The following is a 17445-nucleotide window of genomic DNA, read 5'->3' on the forward strand; positions in this document are numbered from 1 at the left end:
TATTATTGTGGTGGCTACAAGTTTGGTAAGGCTTTGTTTAGACGAGGGTTAGAGTGGAAAGGTAATGAAAAAAAGGAAAGAAAGTGAAAAGTTAAGTTCTTTTGATGTAAAAAAAGTGACTAGAATCAGTTCAAATAAGTAGATTTCAGTGAAAAAATTGTAAATGATATAGTTGATAAGACTGAAATATATATAAAAAATTATATAATTAATTTATTTATCAAAATATCCCTTAAAATTTTGAAGGTTAATATATTTTTATTTAAAATAAACATGAATGCTTAAAATTAATTATTTTTTATATAAATGCTTAAAATATATTTTTTTATAAAAAATATTGTAATAAAATAAATTCCAACAAAAAGAAAAATGATAATCTATTGATATTTAATATAATGATTTAACTCGAATATATTAGAAAGAAACCTATTTATATAAAAGTTAAATCATGCATTAATTGAGGTAATATTAAAAGTTTATATGTTTATTGCAACCATTTGTGTCCTGTTGACATTCATTATAAACACAACTTTAAAACCAATTTAGCATAAACTGAGTTCAAAGTTGTGTACATTTATTTCAGTTGTATAGATCTACTAATTAAAATGAGGGTTATAAAAGCTAAGTACAAAAATAACATTGTCGACCTTATTTTGTTTATGCTTTGCATACGGGCTACACAATAGGAAGGCCCATGGAAGTCGTGGACCCTTCATTAATTTTTTTTCTCACAATTCATACCCCATTTCAGATTAGGGACTCGATATGTACATTTTTTTAATGTTGGAAAGTGTGATGTTATAATGGTGAAGTAATAAAGTTAATCATGCACACTCTCCATGCACTTACACTTCCAACCATGTCCATGAATTTAATTTTTTTTTAACCATTCCAAAGCATTATTGGTTATGGCATCACTTTTAACCAATTATGTCTATTTCCATACTCAGTTATGAAGAGATAAATGCATCCAAACATAGTTGCATTTTTACTCGTAAGCTTTTTCAAAAATTAATCCATGCACATAGACTGAAAGAAAAATGGAAATGTACTTTCCAGCTACAACTTTCTACTATTTTCTTCTCATTTTATGGGGTTCATTCTTCCCTCTCACTCTCCTTTCTTTTTAAAGAATTCACCTCAAATTATGTATATCAAATATGAATAGTAGAGACCGTTACTCACTCTCCAAATTCATGTCAACAATACATTTACCTAACCTAACACAATGTAAGTAAGAAGAAATTATTTTTTTTTCTTTTACTGTGTACCATCATGAGTTGAGCTCGATATTGCGTATAAACATTTACCAATATTCATATTTAAAAACATTAATGTCGTATCAATGCAAAGTAAGAAATCCGAATAATCAATCTTAAATAGGAGACAACATTTATTATTGAATTTAGCCAATAATAAGATTAAATACAAGAAGAATGGGGGAGAACACTATCCTATATAAGGGAAATAAGACAACTCACATAATACACACAACATAAGAATACTTTCAACTCATATTTTACACTATACTCATTATATATATGTTCTAACTCACTTGAACATCAAAGTATCTTCTACAGGTGAAACTCCCTCATTTCCTTGGAGCCCATGAAGCTTCCAAGGGTTTGATCAATGGTCATCTCAGAGTTTAAACGATCTCAACAGAATGTTCTAGATTTGAGATCATCAATACTCTTATCTGGAACAAAAAGTAAGGGTGTTGGAGATCACACATCAACTAGAAATAAGAACATTTCATAGTATAAATGTAAACATAATCTTATGAGTTAGTTTTGTAAGGTTGGATAAAGTTTAAAGTTCACTTCTCAATATGGTATCAAAGTCATTTATCGGAACGTTATCAGACCACTCACAAATATATAGTCTTATGTACGAATTAACAAATTTCGACGTGATGAAGAGTTAGAAATCTCACATTAACTATAAAATCTTTCACGATATATTATTATAATTAGAAACGAGCCTTACCATTATAAAGTTGAATTATACTTAAATACACCTTTTGAATTTGTAGAAAATTGGGACTTTAGTTTTATTCCCACTAGTTGAAGCCTCAGAACGTTGCATGCTCATGGATTTTAAAGCGTTGCTGTTTTCAATTTTAAGTAAAGTAAATCATAGCATGTTGACACTGAAACATAAGTTTTCTATTTAAGTAAAGTAAGCAACTATATATTTAATTCATTTGTCTTGGCTAATCATTATAAAGGTCAATGAGCGAAGGGACAAAATCTATAATAACTAGATATATAACTAAAATGAATTTGAGAAGTGACACCCAAACTAATCTACTATATAATAAAATGGGTAAAAATCATTATTGCATCATTATTATTTTTTATATTATCTAAAACTTTTTTAATGAAACTATAAAATTTACAAAAATAATTTTATTTCTTGTCATTTTTTAAAACAAATTGTATACAAAAAATTCATAAAATATTTTTTTTAAATGATGCATGGTGTGCAATGTGTGGCTCAATTCCCTATCTAGCACCATTTACATCTTTATTTTCCTATCTAACACCCTTTTGTTTTTATTTCCCTATCTAGCACCCTTTTATTTTTATTTTCCTATCTACCACTCTTTTATTTTTTATTTCCCTATCTAGCACCATTTTAAAAATAAATAAATAAATAATAAATTATTATTTTTTTAATAATTTTAATTTTGAATGCATTAAAAAATAAATATTTTCAATGTTTAAAATAATTAGAAATATAATTAATGAATAAATAAATAAGTTTTTACAAAATAAAAATAAAAAAGTAATAAATTAAAAATGTTTACTTTAAAAAAAAAATTTAAATGAAGAAAATAAAAAATTAAACTCTACAACAACATAAAAGTTGAATCTATAAACATAAATTAGTATTTATTTTTATTATTATTGATGATGTAATCATGTTAATTTCAAGTAAAAAATACAGGACATATTTATAAAAAAAACTAATACAAATGTTACACTTAATGCTTAAAAATGAGAAGAAAAAAATGCAAAAATAAATAAGTCTAGAAAATAAAAACAACAACAATAAAATAAAAACAAAAACCATAAATAAATAAATAAAGATTGCAGAAAAAATAATAATAACTAAAAACATAAAAGGTATAAAATAAAGAAAAAACAAAATAAGATAAAGATAAAAGATATAAAAAAAATCAAATAAATCAAAACAAGATAAATATAAGAGATATAAGACGATACTAAATAAGTATACGTTGATCATAAAAAAGGAAAATAAATGAGAGATGATCATTCATTTAATATGTTTCTAGTTATTATTATTTTTTCTGCCCTTCTTTATTTATTTCTATTTATGTTTTTATTCATTAATTATATTTCTAACTATTTTAAATACTAAAAATATATTTTTTTAATGCATTCAAAATTAAAATTATAAAAAAAATTACTAGATTGTGCAATTCTCGTCATTAATTATGTTTCATTTTGCACAAACTATTTAATGAAAATATCAAATGAATGATCATCTTTTATTTATTTTTCTTTTTATGATCAACATATACTTATTTAATATCGCCTTATATCTCTTATCTTTATCTTGTTTGAATTTTTTTTATATCTTTTATCTTTATCTTATTTTGTTTTGCCTTTATTTTATATCTTTTATGTTTTTAGTTGTTTTTTTTTCCTGTCATTCTTTATTTATATCTATTTTTTGTTTTTATTTTATTGTTGCTGTTTTTATTTTTTATACTTATTTTTTTGGTCTCATTTTTAAGCATTAAGTGTAACATTTGTATTAGTTTTTTTTAGAATTTTGCATTTAGGTAAACACTTCAATATTATTTATGTGTCCACTATTAATTAATACTAATTGACTTTGGTTTTTTTTATAAATATGTCCTGTATTTTTTACTTGAAATTAACATGATTACATCATCAATAATAATAAAAATAAATATTAATTTATGTTTATAGATTCAACTTTTATGTTGTTGTAGAGTTTAATTTTTTATTTTCTTCATTTTAAAAAAAAATAATTTTAAAGTAAACATTTTTAATTTATTACTTTTTTATTTTTATTTTGTAAAAACTCATTTATTTATTCATTAATTATTTTTCTAATTATTTTTCTAATTATTTTAAACATTAAAAATATTTATTTTTTAATGCATTCAAAATTAAAATTATTAAAAAAATAATAATTTATTATTTATTTATTTATTTTTAAAATGGTGCTAGATAGGGAAATAAAAAATAAAAAAGTGTTAAATAGGAAAATAAAAACAAAAGGGTGCTAGATAGGAAAATAAAGTCAAAAGGGTACTAGATAGGAAAATAAAGATGTAAATTGTGCTAGATAGGGAATTGAGCCGCAATGTGTTAAATAACTTAAACTTAAAAAATCTAACTAATTCATTTAGAACAAATACGTTTTCCAAAATGTCATACAGAGCAAACAAAGAAAATAAAAATAATGAATAATAATCATGTAGACAGTTATAATAATTAAAAAAAAAATAGTAAAATGGATTCTATAAAAAAATTAGATTATATACTTACTCTTAAATTGTTAAAATTATAGTTTAAACTTGTTCAACTTGCATTTCTTTTATCAAATTAATTAATGTTCATATCACGAGTGTTGATAATGAATTTATGAAATATACACGTTTAAAAAACGATTTCGTGATTAATACATACTTAAAATGTCAAATATACTTTCTTTTTTACTATCATTGAAGGGATTAATATGACTATTGTTTATCTTTAATGTACTATACTTAATCAATAAAATAATATTGTTCTAATAAAATTAATATAAGTTTGTGATAATTAATAGACTGTACATCACTTGCAAATTAATAGCCATGTCCCAATCCACCTTACCATCCTTAAAGTTAGGCAATAATTGTTTTTTCTTCCAACTCTGTCGTATATGAAACACGTAAAATATTTGGATGAAATACCTACACAAAATATTCTACCACTTATATATAAAAAATATTTCTTATGAAACAAATAAGATCATTAATTTTATAAAAAAAAATCCTTTAGAATAATTACTTTTGCAAAGAAGTCATAGTAAACAAAGGAAGTAAAAATAATTATGTAGACATTTATAATAATATTTTAAAAAATAAATAGTTAAATGGATTCTTTAAAAAAAACTTAGACATATATTCAGTCTTAAATGATTAAAATTGTAGTTTAAACTTTTTCAACTTGCATTTCTTTGTATAAAATTAAGGAAGTGGTTTTGGAGGAATTGGCAACAGCAAAGTGAGTGAGAGGAAACAATTGGTCCTTCATGAATGAATGGGTGAATTATGAATGTGTCTGGATAAAGTGATGGCCATTGTATTGGTATTCACAAGCAAAATGTCACTATCTATACAACAAAATCGGCGCTACTAATTTTTGTGAAGCTGAGTTTGCTCCATCACTAGTAGGTTGTAGACCTGCAAAAAAATTTCTGTTGCTGGCTATGGCATTGAAGTTGGCATGACCTCGCTTTATCTCTCAATTCTTGGAATGCTCTCATTGTTTCCACATCAAACCCCCCAGCAAACTGCCAAACATCAACAACTCATTATTATTTCAGAGGGCCCTCACACCTGTTTTGTATTATCGATGAAAAATTTACCTGATGCACTCGAAATGCAAATCTAACTCCTTGGACAATGAGCTCCTCTTCTTCAGGACCACCACCAACTGTCTCAAGCTCACCAGAGACTCTCTTCATGTACTTCATGGCCAATTTCACAGATGCCAGCTTGATCTGTCATAACATAAAGTTTAAGCTAACCAAAATTTGAGAATTTACATTGTCATATGTGACACTAGAAATTGTAAATAGCAACCTACGTACCAAGCTATCCATGTCTCATTATGTTTTGTTTATTGGCATGTATGAAGGATGTGGCCTTTAGTTACTCTATTATTCGTGTAATTTAAAACGTATTAAAAGTGTACTATCCATGATCCCTCTTAGCGCCATTTGAATGCGACAAAGATATTAATGGTCAGCAATAAGGAATCTCGTTCTCTTTATTCAAGTTTAAACGACTAAGCAGACAAACAGATGGATTTTAGAGATCTGTGAGTTCACATGTGCGCATGCAGAGATTTGCAGAGACAAACAAGTAAGAATCCAACCTTTTGCTTTGTCATTTTGCTACCACCACTGCATCTTGGTGATTACAGTAGGCACCACAGATGACATTTAACGAATTGATATTTATAAATAGGCTTACTTAAAGGGAAGTAACGTACGCTATAAAACAAATAAGACCGAGACAATTCTTTTAGAAATCTACAAAATTAATCATTTGGAGTAGTCTAAATCAATTGAAACAACTTTTGGCCGTTGGTCATGGAGACATTGAAGATAATTGGTGGAGCAATTTAAAATTCAGCATATGTCACTTCCCAATTGATCATGAAAATTACCTGGCTCACAAAACCATTGTCAAGCATCCAGTGTACAGGTATGTGGAAGACTTTGTATCTATTTGTAGCTGACTCTCCCATTCTCGAGATATTGAAAACTCCATGCTCTAATCTGCCATAACCCAATTTTTAACGGAACATTAGAGTGTTCTTTAAGGTTGTGTGCAAAAGAACGTTCAATTAGCATTTTACAAATAATGTTGTTATCATATTCACATGTGGGTCAGGAATATGCATACTTTTCGAAGAGAGCCTGCATCTTCTTGAGAGCTGGACCACATGGCTGCCGAGGATCATCACGAAATGATGAAGCCTCGGATTCTATCTTCTTCAGATCACAATACCCAAACGCAGCCTCGCGCAGCGCATCGGCCTTCTTCTCTGGCCAATCGAAGTGTTTCAACACTGCTCGTTCATCCACCTAATAAAAACGAACTCAACAAATGAATATTTTTTTTATCTTAATCTAAATTAACAAGTGGTAAAACAATATAAAATTAACTATTTGTACCTAACATTCTTATGCCATTTTTCACAATATTGTAGTAAAAATTATTTTTAGAAATAATATCATCCGACATTACGTACCAAATATGAAAGCTCGTCATCAAGCCATTTAACAAAGAGCACAACGTCTTCAATGTCTGTAAATGCAGCACCCTCCACTTCTTTGATTAAGCACCTGATAAAGTCTCCTTGCGTCTCAACATCTGTTTTAATCTGAAAAAAAAAACAAGGAAAGATTGTTGAGGAGATAATTGAAGAAGCAATCTTTATTTATTTTATGCTAAACTAAATTAAATTAGGCTCTAACCAAAGAGCTAAAACCAATAACTCTTGGACATAGTTAGTGGAGGATCTTCTTTTCCCTTTTGTAGTTCGACAATTAAAAAAGTGATTCCATAAAGTAACTATCTACTTTGCGGCATTGTCAAAGTCGTGGGCACCTAAATTCGAATTTAATTGATGTCCTACGTGAAAAAAAATCCGTTTCAAATTAAAGCATGCGAGTCAGCATTTTCCATTTGACACTGACATCAGTGGCGCAGTCGTAATTTCAGCCAAAACAGGTGACACACTTACCGCGAGCAGGTGAGAGGAACGATTCTCAATTTCACCGATCATGTCACGTGGATTGGCCGCAGGAGGCAGTTCCACCACGCCGGAGAGAGATTCTCGCCGGGACTGCGATTCCCTCTTCATTAAGGAGTGATAGAACTCCACCACTTCCGGCACCTTCCTCACCTTCGCCGTAACCTGCCTACTCCCCTTCGGCGGCGGTGGTGGAGGAGGCGGAGCAGCCTTAGATGCAGCCTTGAAAGGAGGCGGCGGCGGCGGCGGAGGTCGTGATATCACTTTCTCTGTTTCGACATTGCCGTTCTCCGACGCCGCAGAAACAGCATACCGCGAGCCCATCGATGAAGAAGGCAACGACGGTCTCGGTGGCGGTTTGGGAACGCGAGGCGCACGTGGTCTTGTTAAAATGGACTCGGTAGAATCGGCGAGTTCCTCCGAGTCACGACGCGGCCTTTCACTTTCAGCCATTTCTTGTTTAAAATCTTGAACAGTAGCTTCAAACTGCTTGTTGTTGAGGCCTCTATGATCCGACGACGTTTTCTTCAAACTCTTGATCAAATTGGACCTCGCTGGCACCTCCAAAGGCACTTGAAGCCTCACCGAAGAATGATAGTCGTTTTCCATCAAAGAATGCACGTCGTTTACCAATGCCTTGCAGACATGATCCGACGACGTTTTCTTCAGCTTCGCAATCTCATCCTCCAACGCTTTAGTTTTTCTCAGGCTCTCTGTTTTCTCTTCTTCCATTCGAAGCTTCAGGTCCTCAAGCTCGTTCCTGAGCCTCCGGTTGTCTGCCTCCACTTGTTCCATTTTCTTTGTGTTACTTTCTATGTGTGCATCCCTGGCAGAAATCTGGTTTTCTAGAAGGGGAACGATGGCGACGGTTTCTTTGAGGAGCTTGTGTTCGAGAAGCTCTGTTTTAAGGCGAGACTCTCTCTCTCGGAGGTCCTCGACGAGGCGGAGGAGGTCGAGGACGTCGGAGGGGCGGGGCTGAACCTGAGCGGAGGAGCGTGAGAAGTAAGTGGCGAAGGAGCGCGTGAGGGAGGATTTAGTGGCAGAGGTGTGGGGAGGGGTGGGGGGCGCAGGGGACTTGGGGAAAGCCATAGAGAGCTTGACTTTGCCAGCTACCATTGAGGTGGAATGGGAACAGGAATGGGAATGGGATTGGATTTTGGATTAGGGTTGTCTGGTTTGCAATGTCATTGGAAGTGAAAGCTAAGACTAACAAAGATGTCGCTGTCTGAATGTCTGTCTGGGAGTGGGAGGGAGACAAAGAGAGAAACAAGTGAAGGTCTGGCTAGAGAAGGAAGAGATTCCTGCAAAAGAGGCAAATTTCTATTAAACTTCATCAACGGACTTCCCTTCTACTGGGACCTCATCTTCACTTTGTCTTAACTTCTTCACACATCAAAATAACCTTCTATTAATACCTTACTATTTCTTAATACCTTACTAAATACATCCTATTATCAATTAACTACTTTCACAGGAAAACCTCACCTTATTTCTTATATGACACTACTGAATTGACTAGAGTTGCCTAAACAACTTCTCAGAGACAAAAAAATAAATTATTTTTTTATGAATCAAAACTAACTTATATATATGGATTAAACAAAATCAAATTATCAATATTTTTTTACTACCAATTTAACTTTTAATTGGATAAAAAGATCATATTATCAAGTTTTTAAAAATTGAATAACTTAATTAAGCTTTTAAATAATAATGAAATCAAATTAAATAAAATAAGCATACAAGTGAAGTTGTGCATATTTTTAGTATTAAACATATTAACATCCTTTTATAGATTTTAGAAGAAAAAAAAACAATGTTAATAAAAAATATATATTTTAATTTAATTAAGTTTATAAGATTCTAAACAGCATTTTTTTTTAATAAATAACTGCATCTCTACAATTTATTTCCTCCGTTTTCTTTTTAAGATTTTAAGACCGGCTTCTATCATTTTTTTTTTTGTTTATACTTCGATAGCTAATAATTAATCCAGTTTAAGTCGTTTTTGAATTATTATATATAATTTTGGTCTAAAGAAATTTTAATTTTTCTGTTTTGGTTTTTGTTAAGTGTGGAAAAATGAATTAGTTGTTTATATATGTTGTGTTGCATGCATTGACTGCATGAATTTTTACTAGTTTAAGTTTATAGTAGTATGTTTATAGTTTATAGTTTATAATTGTCCGCGTACACTCTTAATAGATATAATATTTATTAAGATATAATATTTTATTATAATAATTTTTCAAATACTGATGTGCTACTTAGTTTTCTAAATATATTTGTCCGAAATGAATCATCTGTGGTATAAAGGAGACCGAGGTTTTAGTTTTGAAGGGAAAAAAAAGTGGCCAATTTTTTTTTCGGCGTTAAGACTTTTTCTTTCTTAAATTTGAAGGGTTTGAAAGTTGAAGTGTAATTAAAAGTGAAAATTGCTTTGTTGGTCCATTTAGAATTGGGCGGAAAACTAATTTGAGTTAGGATAAAAGGGAAGAGATTTGATATGAATGCAATGCCACAAAAGACAATTTGAAAATGACTTTGAACTGTTTAAAAAGGAAATGACACCAAATAAAGATGATATGTGTTATATATTTGACACGTGAGAGAGAGGGGGAAAGTAAATATTTATTATGTAAATATATTTAAATAATAAACATTACAGATTAAATTCAAAAAGGGGTGGTACTTATATATTTAATATTTTTTATTTATGAAAAAAAATTATAGTATATGCTGAGGCAGAAAGTGTGTGAGGATAGAGCTGTACTATACACAATTTTTAACATATCTTAAATTAATTAGCAAATTTTTTGTGCATTGCATGATTATTGTAGGGTTAAAATAAAACCGGAAAAAATTGAAGACGAATGCGAATGCGCGCATTATGATAATGCCATTATCATTGATTAATAGCGATTAAATCAAGTATTCTACGATAAAACAAGTATAATAAAAAATATTTATATTATCAGTCATGATAGTTTTATTTAAATTAAAAGTAAAGTTTTAAAATAGGGAATAAATTATAAATGTGTGAATCGATTAATATTTACACATAGTATGTTAAAATTCAAATATATAAGCTTTAAGTATACATATATAGAAAGTTTGTAATAAGTTAAGATGAATTTAATTAAAATTAAAATTAACATGAAATCACCATTGAAAGACAGAATTTGCCTTCGACTGTGATGAGGTAAGATGCCGTCTTAAGTAATTTCAAGAGACAACTTCATTTGGATTGCAAATAACTCGTGGATTTGTACATGGAGCTAAAGAAAGAAAGAAGTCTTTCAAGTTTTGTAGTTAATAATGTAATATTGGGGATCTCACATCCATTAGTCAAAGTTTATTTTAGAGAACATTTGTTAGACTTGTTATTGGATCATCTATAAATATGTAATCTCACATAAAAGTTGACGAATCTTAGTGTAAGAGGAATGTATTGAAGATCTCACATCAACTAAATATAATGTTAGTTCATATTATATAAGTTGGTGTAAAGTTCACTTTATACATTGATTTTATAAATTGAGATGTGTTTAAAATTCCCTTTTTAAAAATGAACATAATCACCAGACTACAAATTGATAAGAAAGAATGTCAAATAATATTAAAAATAATTAATAGTGATTTTTTTTAAATTGTATAATCTAATATTTAAATCACTCAATTCAAAATTCATAGAAACCAATTTCATTAGTATAATAGACTTCTATCTAATTTTTTTTCTTAGTTCTTTATGAATATGTATAGATTACTTACGTATATGTTTTGTTAATATGTGAGTTTTGGTTTAGTCTCCTCATATTTACTTATATTTCTTTTCTTTTAATAATCATTTGTTTATATGGTGACAGATGATTGTTGTTACTGGAAATGTCAGTGTAACTGAAATGTCAAGTTTCCTTGTATTTAGAGAAGCTCAATAGTTAAACAATCACCTTATATCATCATGGACCAAAACAAAATACCAAACTTATGCTCTAATCATATTTGGGGCATTGCATTCTGCACCCCCATGTTTTTAAACTTATACCCGCAATCGGTGAAATAAAAAACATGTTATTAAAAGAATACATTTCAAATTGCATAGTTTATGTATTTCTGGATTTCAAAAATATATTTTAAATAAACATTTTAAACTGCGAAATCTAGTAATATTTTAAAATATATTTATAGTTTATAAGTGTATTATAAAATATACAATTTAAAATGTACTAACATATTATCGAATGCACATTTCAATTTTTTTTTTAAATCTAGAAATATATTTCAAAATGTATATTCTAAATAAATAAATTTTGGAATGCATATTGCTAAATGTATCTTTAGATATAAATACACATGCCATAATGTATAATGCGAAATACAAGGGTAAAATTGAAATTAAATTTTTATTGGAGTGCAGGATCAATATATGTGGATGCTAATGCAATGCCCTCCCTTTGTGGGAGGTCTGTTATGGGATGTTATGGGAGGTTTGGAAGGTATTGTTTGGTTGTATTCCAATCAAGTGAGAAATTAAGGAGTTGTTATTCACACCTCTTTTTTCTCTTCATACTTCCCACTCTTTTACAATCCTACAATACTTTATTTTCTTTTCACTTTCGTCCAACATGACCTTTTGCCTCTCAAGTTTTCAGAATAAAATAGTTTAGTGCAGACAAGGCCAAAAACAACAATTCACGGAAAGAAAGTTCGAGGTGAAAAATAATTAAAAGGGAAAAGCAAAGAAGAAAATAAAATATCTTATGAGTTCCAAAAGTTTAAGACTTAAAATTTTAAGCAAGACTATTAGTTCTAAGTATAATTCAAGGTAAAAAAAATAAAATCTATGAAAAACTATATATAAATCCATAAATTATAATATTATTTTCATTATAAAATTTGAAGACAGCAAAATTTTTTCTGTTATGTATTATTTTTCTTTTTATTTCTATTTCATATAGAACTGCCATTCACATTTGAATCTAAGAAGAGCACATTAAAATATATGAATTTAAACAAGTTTATAAAGAAACGAAATTTAGTTTGATTTTACACCCTAAAGAATATATTGGTGTGGTGAAATTGTGGTGAGAGGTGTAGGTTGTTCCTAACGTCTTCCTCAGGCATGAAATCCTCACTAGTTTTTGTCTTTCATTACTTAGCTTTGCCACTTTAAAACTCAATTTTTATTTACAAGTTACGCAAAGCATCTAACCAATCACCACCAAATACCTGCCTTCTTCAACTTTCCAGCATCTTCAACAGTGACATTAGGTTTCTTTTTTCACAAACAATTAATAATCAGGAAATTTATATCTTGTAAAAATATTTCAAAATTTTCTATTTTTCATAAAATATTATTCTTTTAATCTTAAAATGTCCCTGCATTAATTACTGTACCTATTTTAGTAAACTAACGGAGAGAATGAGATTAATTTAATAAATTTTGTTTTTGAAATTCTTCTCATGTGAAAAACTTTAAACTGCATTAGAAGTATTAGTATGATGGTAAAATAATCACTCTAATGTTTTTTTTTTTTTTGGCAAACATACTTCCAATTGCAGTTTAGCCTTATGATAAAAATTCTTATTACATTATATTTTGTTATTTCAAATGAAACATTAAAAAGAAACACAACTTACTTTCCCCGAAAATCTTCTGAAGTGATTCTTCACAAGTGTTTGGGAAGACATTGTCACGTTTTTTCCACATATCTGAAAACCAGAGATGCAGTCAGACATAAGAAGACTACTTGCATCACTAATAAAAACACGTGACCTAGAATACTTTACCCTGCAAATCTTGAAAAAAGAGAATTGTTTCCACCAATACCATTTATCCTGCAACTGACGAATGGTCTTTGAAGGCAAGCTTGCAGAGTACATCACTTTGCTTTTGGTTTTGAAATTGCGAAATGGAAGTTAGGAGTGTTATGTTATTATTAGGCCCCACTGCTTTCTTTTTGTGTGGCTAAACTTCTCTTGAAAACCTCCAATATTCAATTCGTGATTCAGCCTTTGGTTTTGTCATATTCACAAGATGTTGCTTACAAGAATAATATTTCTTCTAAACTCATCCATAATTACAAATTTACAACTCTATACACAAACACCAAGTTCATGTAAAATACTCACGTTACTTTTGTCACACCCTTCAGTATCATTTATACAACATCTGAATGACAATGTTTTAACAGATTAAAATATTCTATACATAATGAAATACTAATTGAGACGTCATAATTGTTTTAAACAGAAAATACGTATTATTCTAAAAAAACAACATATTCCTTGTGAACACATGTTTTTTAGCATTTCTGAACCTTATATTATACGCTTACAACAAATGAAACGGCCATGAATGAAGCCAAGGGGGTTTCATATTTATCCTTTTTCCAGAGTGAGTAATCATTTAAGCCTTTAGGATTGAAAATATGAAGGTGAAGTTCTGTCTTGTTGAATGCAGAAAACCCTCGGTAAGAGCGTTGTTGAAAAGGGGTATCGGTGCGAAGAAGAAGATGGATAGCAGCATAGCAAAAAAATGGCGAGAACTAAGTGGGCAAAGTCATTGGAAGGGTCTGATGGAGCCTCTGGACATTGATCTTCGCCGCTACATCATACACTACGGTGAAATGGCTCAAGCGGCATACGACGCTTTCATCTCGGAGAAAGTATCAAAGTATGCTGGATGCAGCAGATATGCCAAGAGGAATTTCTTCTCCAAAGTTGGTTTGATGAATGGCAACGCCTTCACGTATTCCGTCACCAAGTTTCTGTATGCAACTTCATCAATCGATCTCCCTGAAGCTTTCATCATAAAGTCATTTTCTAGAGAGGCTTGGAGCAGGGAATCAAATTGGATAGGTTATGTTGCAGTGGCGACTGATGAAGGGAAAGCTGCGTTAGGGAGAAGAGACATTGTGATCGCATGGAGGGGAACTGTGCAGACCTTGGAATGGGTCAATGATCTTGAGTTTGTTTTGGTTTCTGCTCCTAAAGTGTTTGGTAAGAACACTGATCCTAAAGTGCACCAGGGTTGGTACTCCATTTACACCTCTGAAGATCCACTTTCTCCCTTTAACAAGAGCAGTGCCAGAAGCCAGGTACATGCATACATGTAATTGCTTCTGTTTTTTATAAATGATTTTTAATATCTCATTTTTCAACATTCAATTAATTAACAGTGTTTATTCATTTTTATCCATTCATCTTATCATCATATTATCTCTCATGCTTATACACTTTTCTCTTGTTTGTCTCTTTCACCTTGTTTCACTGTCTATTAGCATTTTTTTGATCCAAATAGGTATCATTTTTTATATCAGATAAGTTTGACTTCGCTTGATAGGAAGTGATGTTTTCACCACCTTTCATAAAACATGCATCTCTTAAAAAAATGAAACTTATTAAGTGGCATTCAGCTGTTGAAACCTGAACTCGAATCACCTACATTTTTTATGCCCTCTTTCTTGTTCTTTCAATGAAAGAATGACACAGACGACAAAAATTAATAACTAATGATAGAATCTTGCCAATCAAAGAAAGAGAAAATTTAGTGATTATCGATCATTTGAACAAAGATAAACTTAAGAAAGGGAATTATATTAACTGATACTGATAACGTTAATTCTGCTTCAGATAAAATACAGAATAACATTTTTTTTATGTTGATGATTAGGTCCTAAGTGAGGTGAAAAGGCTAGTGGAGCTATATAAGAATGAAGAAATAAGCATAAGTATAACTGGTCACAGTTTAGGTGCTGCAATTGCAACCCTTAGTGCAGTGGACATTGTTGCAAATGGTTACAACAAACCAAGTGATCCTTCTCTGAAGGCTTCTCCAGTCACTGCCATTGTGTTTGCCTGCCCAAGAGTTGGTGATACCAACTTTCGGAAGGTTTTCTCTGGCTACAAAGATTTGAAAACCATACGCATTCGAAACGAGTTAGACATTGTCCCAAACTACCCCCTTGTGGGGTATTCGGATGTTGGTGAGGAGTTGAAGATCGATACCCGAAAATCGATGTACTTGAAGAGCCCTGGGAACCCACTTAGTTGGCATAATTTGGAGGGTTACTTGCATGGTGTGGCGGGAACACAAGGAAGCAAAGGAGGGTTCAAACTTGAGGTTAATCGTGATATTGCACTTCTGAATAAGACCTTGGATGCTCTGAAAGATGAATTGCTTGTTCCCGTTTCGTGGAGGATCGAAAAGAATAAGGGTATGGTTCAACAAAATGATGGTTCGTGGAAGCTCATGGATCATGAGGATGATGATTTCTGATCCTTAATTCAGAATTGAGAATGCCTTAATTTCGTTTGCAGTTTCATATTTGAGGTTGTTGTCGATTGGAGAAAATATTACTTAATAATTGGATTTGTTTACTGTAGTGAGATTTGTTGAATAATTACAGGTGTGTAAGATGTCATTTAGATTTATAAAAAAATTATGTTGGTTGAGAAAGTAGCTTAAGGGGGATTTGGCACAAAATCATTTTTCTTCTTATTTCTATTCTCCAATCATATCGATAATCCATTTGTGATCAGGAAACAGACTACCAACAAATCAGTCTTTTGATTCAAAAGCAATAGTGGCTTGGTTTCATTTATTTCAATTTAAAATGAAACCAAAAATCAATGTTTTATTATTTGGTTTAAGTTGATTTTTTATAATTTTTTTTATTACAAAATTTCAAAAAAAAAAAATATCTATATAAATATTGTCAAGCTTAAAAAAATATTATACATTTTATAATGAAAAAAGGGTTAGAGAATATGAATAATGTTATATTTATAATCAGATTTTATCTTTTATTTTATATAAAAATATATAATCCTGTATTTAAAAATTAACATACAATATATATGTTACAATTAAATTATAAAATATCATTTAAGATATATTTGTATATATATTATAGTTCTTAATTATTATATCTAAATAAAGAAAATGATTTTGTTTAGTTTGATTCTAGATTTTATTGGTTTTTTTTATCGATTCAGATTTTAACATAGAGTTAATGATTTTTTTTAGTTTATGAAGACTATGTGATTTTTGTTTTCCTTAATAAAAATAAAAATGAAAATAAAAAGGTACATAAAACAGTTTTATATTATCATTCAATATCAAAACACTTTATACTAAATACTTTAAAATTCATATAAAGATATTTATGGTTTATTGATAGTATAAATTTGTTTATAGTAATATTGCATAATCGTTAAAGTTTTATTTTAATCAATTGAGAAGGTATTTAGAAAACTTAGCATTACTTTTGGACTTTTTGCACCTAAATTACAGTACACCCCACTGGCTGCTTCTTCTTGCACCTCCATACCTTCTTCTCTCACCTCCATAGATTTTTGTATTTCCAAAACTACCCCTCTGTAATATTCCGAATTACATAATCTGGAAGTCATTTTTCAAATTTGTAATTAGCTTCCGGATTATATAATCCGGAAGTATTTTTTCAAATGAATGATTACTTTACGGATTACATAATCTGGAAATCTTTTTTAACTTCCGGATTATGTAATCCGGAAGTCTTTTTTTAAATGCGTTTTCGGATTACATAATCCGGAAGTTATTCTATGGGGGTGGCACAAGAAGGATAAAAATGTATTTTCATGTTTTGTATGGAGGTGTCAGAAGAAGATATAGAGGTGCAGGAAGAAACAGTCCACCCCCCTAATATCAGGCCCAGGCCCAGGCCCGATGCTGATTAAACTTCAAAGCAGCTATAGGTGCATACAGCGTGAAGCTTGAATGCATAGTCCAGTTCATCGAGTAGATATAATAATACTATAATGGGCTTGACCCGTGAATGTGTTTTCACCGGCCCACTAAGTTTGGTAAACATTTTACAAACTGTTCCCGAAAAATCAAATCAAGAAACATTTTACATTTTACAAACTA

The 17445-nt window shown here is 30.2% G+C and overlaps 2 protein-coding genes across 2 annotated transcripts; one reads left to right on the forward strand and one right to left on the reverse strand.

Moving 5' to 3' along the window:
• Nucleotides 1–5275: 5275 nt before the first annotated feature.
• LOC137832505 (protein INCREASED PETAL GROWTH ANISOTROPY 1-like) lies at nt 5276–8999 on the reverse strand. The gene is made up of 6 exons (XM_068640699.1): nt 7524–8999; nt 7029–7160; nt 6680–6861; nt 6441–6552; nt 5635–5769; nt 5276–5559 (listed from the first exon to the last, which is right to left on the reverse strand). Exons 1-6 carry the CDS (start codon nt 8646–8648, stop codon nt 5434–5436), a joined length of 1812 nt encoding a protein of 603 aa, XP_068496800.1. The 5' UTR covers nt 8649–8999; the 3' UTR covers nt 5276–5433.
• Nucleotides 9000–13868: 4869 nt separating this feature from the next.
• On the forward strand, nt 13869–15993 carry LOC137832506 (phospholipase A1-IIgamma-like). The gene is made up of 2 exons (XM_068640701.1): nt 13869–14632; nt 15208–15993. The coding sequence occupies exons 1-2, from the start codon at nt 13964–13966 to the stop codon at nt 15811–15813; spliced, it is 1275 nt and encodes a 424-aa protein (XP_068496802.1). The 5' UTR covers nt 13869–13963; the 3' UTR covers nt 15814–15993.
• The last annotated feature ends 1452 nt before the right edge of the window (nt 15994–17445 follow it).

This window comes from Phaseolus vulgaris, chromosome 6, assembly GCF_000499845.2.
Source record: "Phaseolus vulgaris cultivar G19833 chromosome 6, P. vulgaris v2.0, whole genome shotgun sequence".
Lineage (NCBI taxonomy): Eukaryota > Viridiplantae > Streptophyta > Magnoliopsida > Fabales > Fabaceae > Phaseolus > Phaseolus vulgaris.